We start from the raw sequence: 10,408 nt of genomic DNA, 5'->3' as shown, positions 1-10,408 counted from the left end.
TTTTTTTTTTTTTTTTTTTTTTTTTTTTTTTTTTTTGTGGCTTCCCTCTTTTGTGCATCAGCATTGTGGTTATTACACCAGCTACCAAGAACATCTCAAATGCCTTTTGCATGTAAGCACTAGCAGTGCAGACCAGGCAGTCTCTCACAGTCTGTAAGGATGTTAAACAAGAAGTTGAAGAAAGAACTTTGGAGCATATAGTTCTGAGTTGCTCATATTTAAATGTTTTTTGTTTTGTTTTCATTTTCTTGGTTAGGGTTGAAATGATAGGAGGAAGTTAGGTATTTCTGTCCTTGAGGGTAATTCCTCACTTTGTATCCTTAGGAAGGTTCAGATCATTTTTTTCCAGGTAGTGCTCAGGTCTAGCAGAGCATCAAATTCAGCATGTTCTCGCTATTCTCACCAGTGGACTAGAGTATCAAGACTCCCTTCCTTCAGAGAACTCAGCTCATGAAAAGTGACTTTCCCCTTAGACAGGCATGTTAGTTCAGTCTGGCATAGCTACTCTCCTCAAGCTGATTTTCTTAAGCTAGTCTTTTCTAATTTGTTTTGTTTCTGCTGAAAGAAAAAGAATGCATAGTAAATGTCAGTTTATCAAATATCTATGGCGCTTGGTGGCAGAGGGTTTTTTTTAAATAGCAACAGATAAATGATAGTTCCCAGTCACATAGGCTCCATTTCTGTTGTTTGATGCCTTCTTCTAGCAAAAAAAAGTTGAAGGCTGGACTGACTTGCTTTTAATTCAGCAGAATCTAATTAGAGGTCAGCTCTATTCCCATGAACCACTATGCTGAGACATTTCTGAAGAATTTTTGAAAAATGAAAGCATATTGCTTATTGCTCTTAGGAAATCTTTAAATAAATAAAAGACTAGATAATCTTCTTTGATCTTCTTAACAGTATCGATGGTTTATGGCAGAGTTTAAAAATATATTAGTCTTTACTTCTTGTATTCTTGGTAATTGTCTATTTTCCAAAGCACAGAATACAGTTTTAATCCAGTGACTTTGGCTGATGTCAGTAGGGCCAAACATTTATAAATCATCCATGTGGGTTGAGTCCGGGACCACTCGGTAACAAGTTGAGTGGTTTTCAAGTAGGTACTTCAGCATGTTAAGCAAATATCCATATGAGCTATCAATCAGTAAGATTTATGACCATAATAGGGAGAAATTGAAGTTTCTGTTGGGTTATAGATTTAGAGACATGTCTCAGTAAACTGAAAACTGTTTATTTTTGAGAGAGGGTCTCACTAGGTAGCCCAGGCTGATCTTCAACTCACAGCAACCCTCTTGCCTCAGCTTCCTGAGTATTAAGACTGCAGGCATGTGCCACCGTGCCCTGCTATGAGAACAGATTTATGTGAAAAACTACTAGAAGCATATTTGATGTTACATCAAACGGAATTGCTTTCTAAATCTCAAACACTGGCCTGAGAACTCAAAAACTGCTGGTTTATTTAAAAGTTATAGTGGCTCTCTCTCTCTCAAAGATTGCTATTGCTTAGGTAGGGTGTTGGAACTTACCACAAAGGAGGAGAGGATGAGCAGGATACATAGTAGTTTGAAAATAAGTTCTGTCCATAGTGTTCTCATTGGTGTTTGGAAGATCAAAATTACTGACAAGTTCTCAAGCAGATCTCCCACCCCGATGTTGCACTTGGTGTCAAAAATAGATTTTCAGTAAACCAAAAGAAAAAAATGTACTTTTATAATAATAAAACCTAACTGAAAATAGTTTTCATTTTGTCACAAATGTGCTGTTACTTTTTAAAAAAAAAAAAGGATAGGAAATGTTTATAAGGCAGCTGAAGAAAATTTGGAGGATCATAGTTTGATATACTGCTGTTTGTTTTTGTTTTTAATCTTGAAAAATGTTAATACAAAATATTATATATGGATAATCTAACAGGCACCTATGTACCCATTGCTCAAAATGAAGAAATAGTAACATTTGTCATAATGTTTCAGATTATTTTTTATTTTTGAAGAAGCCATTACAGTTAAAGTTGAATTTCCCTATGTTTCCTTGCCCCAAACCACTTTCTTCCCCAGAGAGAAGCACTGTCACAAATTCAGTGTATATGTAATGTTTATAATTTCATCTCATAGAAACAAAAGTTTATATAAAAGGTGCCATAGGGTGTATCTCACTACATAATCTTTATTTTTCCCAATATTGTATTTTGGGGAATCAGCATATTGAAGCACATAGGTCTGTGTCACTGAATTTTAACTGTTCTGTAGTATCCTACTGTATAAATACAATCAAATCTGTTCCACTCCTCAGTCGTTTGGGTAATTTTCAGATTCTCTCTGTTACAAACAGTAATCACTTCTTGGCCTCATGCCTAAGATCAAGTGCAGTATCTGTTATAAACAGTGCTACCATCAGTGACTTCAGTACATGTGTCACCAGGCTTTATGTCAGGATGAGCTAACTCCTCAAGTGGGTGCATTTTCAACTTGATTAGAAGTTGCTGAATTACTACCCAAAGTAAATGTAGCAAATTTTCAGTCCTTTAGCAGATACTGAGAGTCTTCATTGTCATATCCGTACCAGTACTTAAAAGTGGAAGAAATGTGGTCTGTCTTGTTTCATAAATGAGGAAACAGAAGTGTATGGAGAAGGTCCTTGAAGCCCAAGGGGCTGAGACGTTAAAAAAATTTTGAGATAAAATTGTGTTGGCAAATTGTGGTCTCCGTTTACCTTTCAGGAAGTCTCCCATCTTCTCAAGTCTAAGGTCCCAGGGGTGCTTTGGGGTAATTGTGATCATTTTGTTTGTGTGACTCTTAAATTCAGAGGGTTGGGCTGGGGATGTAGCTCAGTGGCACAGCACCTACCTGGCAAACATGAGGCCCTGAGTTCAATTCCTGGCACCACCCACCCAGCCAAAAAAAACTCTGGAGGGTTGTGACAAGCTCAGGGTAGTTTAATATCCCAAGAAGAAAGGTAAGCAGCTATGTTTTCATGTCTATGTCCTGTACTTAGATATAGTAATGCAAACATTACAATTCCCTGTTAGTTGGGGTTTCTTTATGTATTTACTTGTGACTTAGACATACATATTCATGGCAGACATGTAAACTTTTAGTTTTTGATAGCATCTTGGGATTCCTGTCTGAGAGGTTCCAGAGTTCTCTTTTTTGTTAATCAGAAATCATATCTGCTCTTGTTTATGTTCCACGTGGTATCATATGCCTGCTTGCTAGAAGAGGACAGCACAGTGTATCTGCAGTTTATTGTGACATTCTTCCATATAAGTGACTTCACTTGGAAACCCATAGGCACCTTATAGTGCAGTAGTGGCGAAAAGTCGGAATCTAGGGTCTGTTTGTTGCTTTGTGGTGACCTTGGGTTTTGCTTTCTTTTCAGATTGCAGTGCTTTTGTCCACAAAAGCTGCAGAGAAAGTCTGGCCTCCTGTGCAAAGGTCAAAATGAAGGTAAAACATTTGTGGCTAAACAAGGTTGAAATAAGAGGATTTAAACTAACAAAATCCTTAGGAATTGAGAGTTGAGGTTTCTTGGTTTTTATTTATTCATTTGGTACCAACTATGAGACCACAATAATTTTTCTCTAAAATGATCAGTTCTCAATTTTAATGCACTCAGGAATTTGAGACTTTTGGAAAAGAAATTCTTTCAGAGTTTCTCCATGTTAAATATACTTTTTTTTCTGATTTTAATATTTGTATTGGTATTTTTTAAAATTTATTTTTGTTAGTACATTTGTAGTACTTGATTACAGTCATTGTGAGGGGTTGGTACATGTACATAATACATCTTAATTCTTTTTCTGTGTTTCTATTTAAGTGGGATTTTTAAACCATGTCTACAAAACTATTGTGCTGCTCACCCACTTGGCTTCTTTATTTGGAACCATGAGGGCAACAGATAGAAATCAGGGGCTGGTGATATACTGATGGGCAGAGGGCTGCTCTGTTTAACTCATCCTCTCTGTCCAACTTTTTTTCATAAGTACATGCGGATAGCTGTGATCCCATGGTACAGTAATGTAAAGTGTTGATTATATGGTGGTACCTGCACAGAGCATGCTATGTAATAATGTGCACTGATTTTCCAGGGGCTCTTAAAAGAAGAGTTAAGGAGCTGTGGATGTAGCTCAGTGGTAGAGCACTTGGCCGAGCACAGGCGAGGCCCTGTGTTCAGCTCCCTGCACTGGGGGAAGTACCGGGCGTGAGGACATACCTTTTAGGTGCTTGTGTGTTTTGTCGACCAGAAATGACTTTCCATTTCCTGTCAGAGACTTTCCGGCTACATCTTCACAAATGCGCAATGTGTGTGAGTCATCTGTGATCAGATACACCTATCTAGTGCACTGGCATCAATCTTGAGTGTGTATCAGCATTACCTCAAGGGTGTACAAAAAGGAAATTCTGAAATGGGGCCCAGGAATTTGCATATATCTTGATAAGTTCCTAGAGGATGCTGATAGTCCTTGGACCTTACTTTGAGGAACACTGAACTAGCATAAAGAAGGCAGACTTCTGTAACCCAGACTTACTTAGCCTGTAGTCATATATTTTATTTGCCTCATGAAGGATTTTTTTAATTTGAGTTAATGTATTTATCTAAAACTCCTATTTCATATCAATTTGGGTTTCTAATTTCTCCTAGAAAGTTGGAAGGCCCTGTAAGCCTGGTCCAGCTGGTGTTTCCTATCACTCAGCACTTCTAATTCTCCTGATCCTGTGATCTTTCTCTTTTTTCTATAATACTGACCACCTTTTTAGAGTCTGTATTATCTGCCTTTATTAAATTTATTTTTTTATTATCTACATCTTTCTCTTTTTTTTATTTTAAAGTAAAATAAGGATAACATAATAATGGGGGGGCTTACCAAATTACAGACAAAGTGGTAGGAAATTATCAATGGTTATTGTTTTACATATTGTTATCTACAAGATAGTTTCTCAGGAAAACAAATAGACAAATAATAGTGAGTTACAGACAAAAGAGGTAGGAGATTATCAATAGTTGTACTGTACTTTGATATCTTCAAAGTGGCTTCTAAAGAAAATAGATAGAGCTATACATGAGTGAACTATTGAATAACCATTAACTCTTCTCAGTGGTTGTAGGAAACATGTAACAATAAACATGCATCCATTTGCAAAATAGGATAGGAATAATACAAACATTACAGAGTTATGGATAGATTAGTAGGAAAATATCAGTGGCTGCTGTAATACATGGTGGTATCTTCAAAGTGGTTTCTCAGGAAGACAGAGATACAGAAGAAGGATCTAAGAAGTAGTTATAGCCTAAGGGTTGTCAAAAATAGCATATTATCTCCTCACCAGTGACTCCTGTCACTGAGGTATAACAGCTGGAAGGAAGGCCAGGATTGAAAAGAAGGATCGAGAGACTTGCACCTGTGTCTAGCAACAGGCTGTTTTCTTGTTTCTCCATAGTCATGATTACCCAGGGCTCCTCCATGGAGATGACAGTCTGGCCAGAGGGAGAAGGCAGAGTATTCCCCGGGCCCTCTCATTCCTGTTGGACTAACTGGTAGCATGGGTCTGAGCTCTGGGGCCTCTGCTTCAGAGGGCAGACCAATCTCCAGTGGTGTCCTTTGCATCCAGGGCATGGCCCATGGGGCCTCCCAGGGCAGTTCCTCTTGAGGTGGCCTGGCTTTTAACAGTGGTAGCAGATGAATGCAGTCATCGAGTTCTTCTTGGGGCCCTGGGAATCAGATTTGGGGTCTGTTTCTCTTAGTGCTGCAGCAAAAGCAGCTGCTTTTTCTCGGTCTCTTTGTTTTCTCTCCTTGGCCTCCTCCTCATCATGGCTATAGAATACTGAGGAGGCAGTTCTTACAAACATCTCAAGTGAGCCGTCTGGGGTGAAAGCCATTCTTTGTAGCTTTTTCTCTCCAGCCTCCCATTGCATTGGGACCCCACAACCAGTTAGTGTCTTCGCCCCAACCGTCAGCACAGGCAACAGGAATCTTGCTGCAGACCTCTCCGGAGCTCCATACATCTTTCTCTTAACTAGAACATAAGCTCCAGACTCACTAGCCAGCCTGAAGCAGGCATCTTTGATGCATTAGTACTCTTGAGAACTTAGCATGATGTCAGGCTTATACATCTGTACATATTGGAAGCATGGATGTCAAAAAGTAATCCATTAGACTGCTGCCTCTTTCTACACAAAAGGATATACAAGTTTCATATTTCCCCACCTCTGTCATTTGTTACCTGCCTAATCTAGAGTACTTGAGGTCATGTCTGATAAAATTTATTGGTCTTGTGAACATACTGGGTTCTATAGAACAATGATGGTACAGATAATAACATTGCCTGTGTATAAGTGAGGAATTCTTTTTAAATTAGAAGCAGCCTGTTTTCTCTGATGATTTGTTCAATTAAAGTGCTACAGTCTGTAATTTCTTATTTTTTTAATGACATTGGGGATTGAACTCGGGGTCTTTACACTGAGCTATAATCTGAGCCCTTTTTAAATTTTTTATTTTTGAGACAGGGTCTCCTTAAGTTACCCAGGTTGGTGTTGAACCTGTAGTACTCCTCCCTCAGCCTCCCCAGAGTGCTGAGCGTACAGAAATGTGCCACTAAACCTGGCTCGTAATTTTTTTGAAGTATTTTTCATATATATCAGACAAAAGTGTTAACCAAAATGAGTATTTTACCAAAGACTTTGACATCTTATAAATGCTAGTCACTAGAGAAACAGAAATGAGAAAGTCTCTGATGCTCCTCGTGAGGATCCACCAGTCCAGTGAGGAGATGGATACACACTTGCTGTAATAAAGAAAGCTATGTGCAGGAATGTGCAGGGTTTCTAGGAGTCCCAGTTACTGCCCTGGGTGAGGAAAGTAGAAGACCTAGTGGTGGCTTTATGAAGGAGGTAGTCCCTAAGTCATCTGGAAGTAGAAGACTGCCAAGCCTAGGAGAAGAAAAGTTGGCCTGGGAAGAGAAACAATACCTGCAGCGTTGAGTGAGCACTCAGCAGCCCCAGAGGAGGGCAAGTGCATGTGACTTGGCCACAGGATGCCGCTGGCCACTTCAAGGGACAGAGCCAGAAAGCAGGCTGAACCATTCTCTTTTTATTCTAGGCTGTTCTAAACATGGCAGAGGATGAGTTGTCAGTACCGTCTTCATGTATTTATTCTGTTTCTCTAGCAGCCCAAAGGGAACTTCCAGGCACAGGACACGTCATCACTGCCTGTCATCATGAGAAACAAGCGTAAGTACAGCCCACCTCCCAGGATGCAGTTTTGACTGGCTCTGTTGTGCGGTATTCATTTCTTAACCCTCATCACTATTTGAACATCTCTTTTGGGTAAGGAGCTGTTGTTTTGCCCTGAAGATTTGTTGGTCAGTAGCTTCGCATTATACCATCAAGCTGTCTTTGAAGGCCTCTGTAATAGCATGTGCATTAGCTTCAAGGGCACACTACAGCCCTGTATGTGAGCAGGTTCCCTGTGTAGCCTGTTACCTCGCAGTTGTATGAATCAAATAAAATCTTGCTTTTAAATATGTTTATAAATGGTGACGTTATATTCCTCCAACTCTCCCCGAGGACAAGTGTTATATAAAATTGAGTAAATCACACTGCATTCATATCAGGCTCTCTTCAATCTAGGAGGCTTTCCTTTGGTTTTACTTAATATTTTTCCCTTTTCATCCCCTACTTTTTTTTTTTTTTTTCCTGTCTACCCTGCCTTTAGACATACGCATATGGGTGGGGTCTCTCTTCATTCTTTCCACTGAATTTAAACTGGATTATGTCACTTAATCTTTATATATTCTTATTTTTTACTCAATATTATTTTGAAGTTATGTATGTCACTATTATAAGCTGTTGTTTCAGACTGCTGCATGCCATCTTTCATAAGCATATATATCACATTTTAAATCATCACTTTCCCACAAAACAGGATGTTTAAATTGCTCCCAACTCTTACCATAAATGATGTAGTAATGCTTATCTTCTTAATTGTCTCTCTGCAAATCTATGAGAGAATTTCCCAAGGCAGTGTTTTTTAAAGTATAATTCCAAGATCAATTAGACATGTAGATTCTTAGACTTTACCCAGACCCTACCTAAAACTCTAGGGGTGGAGCCCAGTGATCTGTGTTTTATAGATTTTCTAGGTCATCTTGATGTCTTCTTAAGTTTAAGAATCACTGCTTTATGCTGTAATTTTGTAAGTACTTCCAGACAGCTCCAGAATAGCTGTGTCAATCTGCACTCCCACATAATGTAAATTCCCTTCAGACATATTGTTTGGTTATTATTCATCTTCACATGTAGATGACTAGAAGAGATACTTTACTAGATTGACACCCACTTCTGTCTGTGATCCAGCCCATTCCACATGCGTTTTACAAGTCTAAAGCTCTTTTCCCTGTGACATCCCTTGTTTCAGAAAGCTATTTTCATTCATAGTAGATAAAATAACTTTTTGAAAAGTGCCTGTTATGTGCAGCGTTCTTGATATGTATTACTTCTGACCCACACAAATATTTTTTCTTATTTTATCTCACTGAGGCAGGTTAGTGGTTGAGAATGTAATTTATAGACTCAGGTTATATATGCTTGAGTTCCAGTGCCACTGCTGATTAACTGTGTAACCTTGAATTTTACTAAATCTCTGCCTCATTTTCCTCCTCTGTAAAAAACAGGTGATAATAGTACCATAGGGTGGAAGTCAGTCTTAAATGAAATTATAAGGTACTCCGTGGTGGGCACTCTGTTAGATTTTGCTGCATCATCATTACAGTTAGCTGTGATAAGGCTCAAAGGCACTAAGTAGTTTACCCGGCCAGCTATCGGACTGATTTCAGACAAGGAGAAGCTGTTGTTTTCATTCTCCTATGCTGCCTCGTAGATATAACTTGTTCCTTACAACTTTTTAGGACTCTGCATAACAGTCTCATCCTTTCTCGACTCCTTTATATACATCTTTTGCTTCCTCTTCTTTTTTCCCTTTTTCAATACCTCACATGATTTTTTTCTGCCTTCATTTATTACAGTTCTCAGAACATCCTCTTTTTCTTCTGACCGTCCACATCCCCATTATTCTTCAAGAGCTGCTGCTTCTTCCTCCATTATACTGTATTTGCTCCCTGACCCCTTTTGAAACTCTCAGGCATGTTTCAGACTCTTTACACTGAAGCATATTTTCTTTTCCACCAGTTGCTCTAGTTCTCTGTGGGGGCAGGGCCTGTGTCTCAAACTGTGTATTCCCCACAGCAAGGTGTTAAGAGTATATCCCGTTTAAGTACAGTGTTTTATTGTTTTGTCTGTAATAGAATTTGAATGGGAAATGAATGATTATATGAATACCTGTTAAACCAAAAGCATCCTGAAATATATACAACCACCTTCCCAGTCTTATGCCTTTAGCTCTCGACATGCCTGGCCTAGGCAGATAATGGAGCTCATTTATCAAGGGAAAATGACTTGTTACCCATGTGCCAGTGTGACTGCCTTAGCAAATTAGAGCTCCATGGTTCTCTCTGGTCATATTAAGGAGAAATATGTAGTGTGAGAACTAAATAGCTTTGTGGCATTAAAGAAATACTACATTTTCTTTATAAATTAAAGAAATTGATCACAAATCTGTGCTCTTAATGATCAGAAGAATCACTTGAGTTGTAAAATATGTATACTCCTAAGTCCCACCCCACTGGACAAAATAGGGCTGGGAATTTCATACCTAATCAGCTCATCAGATATTTCATGATGGAGTTTCAAAGAACATTAGTCTTAGTTATCGGTAAGATTCCTTTTATCCTTAAAATCTATTCGGTCTTATTTTTTATTAGGTTACATTTTTGAATAGACAGTACTTTAACATAATTTTTTATCCTCACCTAATTTTTATCCCACACACAAACTTAGTTTATCTTTCAGAATTACCATATTAAAGCAAATATTAATGTGAACCATTAATTTTTACCTTTTTTTAAGCAAAAAAGATAGGCTTATGTGCTTTGTTATGTCCCTGTTTTTATTTCTCCCTTTAATAAACATTTTGGTGTCAGTACATGAAGTATGTCCTCAGTGTTGCTAAGCTGCATCATATTCTAATGTATGCTATACTGTAACTTACTAACCAGTCTCTTAATACTCGTTTATATCATTTCTGGTCTTTTGCTTTTATCAACGGTGTTGGCATTTAATAACTTTCCAGACATGCAAGTGTATCTCATAGAGTAAACATGTTCTTTGGAATAATGGATCTCAGAATGTAGGCATTTACAATTTTAGTAGTTTCTTGCAAACTGTTCTCCACAGTTTTTGTACCAACTTACACTCCAAAGACAAATCTGTTTTACACCATTTTTGCTTCTATTTGGCATTTGTAAAATACGTCAGTACTAGGAGGGCATGAATAAATGGTGCTCATTTAGTGTCCTCT

The 10,408-nt window shown here is 38.3% G+C and overlaps 1 protein-coding gene across 6 annotated transcripts in view; it reads left to right on the top strand.

The window, feature by feature from the left end:
- Positions 1 to 10,408, top strand: part of Akap13 (A kinase (PRKA) anchor protein 13) — a 321,318-nt gene that overhangs the window by 284,689 nt on the left and 26,221 nt on the right. For all 6 annotated transcript variants that reach the window (XM_013512533.1, XM_005381591.1, XM_013512532.1 and 3 more), the window contains 2 exons: positions 3,376 to 3,443; positions 7,161 to 7,224. In XM_013512533.1, the coding sequence (XP_013367987.1) occupies positions 3,376 to 3,443; positions 7,161 to 7,224 (132 nt within the window). The remainder of the gene's footprint in view (positions 1 to 3,375; positions 3,444 to 7,160; positions 7,225 to 10,408) is intronic.

This window comes from Chinchilla lanigera, unplaced genomic scaffold (assembly GCF_000276665.1).
Source record: "Chinchilla lanigera isolate Chin_1 unplaced genomic scaffold, ChiLan1.0 scaffold00015, whole genome shotgun sequence".
NCBI classification, from domain to species: domain Eukaryota; kingdom Metazoa; phylum Chordata; class Mammalia; order Rodentia; family Chinchillidae; genus Chinchilla; species Chinchilla lanigera.
Note: the sequence above shows the minus strand (reverse complement) of the source record. Positions and strands in the feature narration are given on the sequence as shown.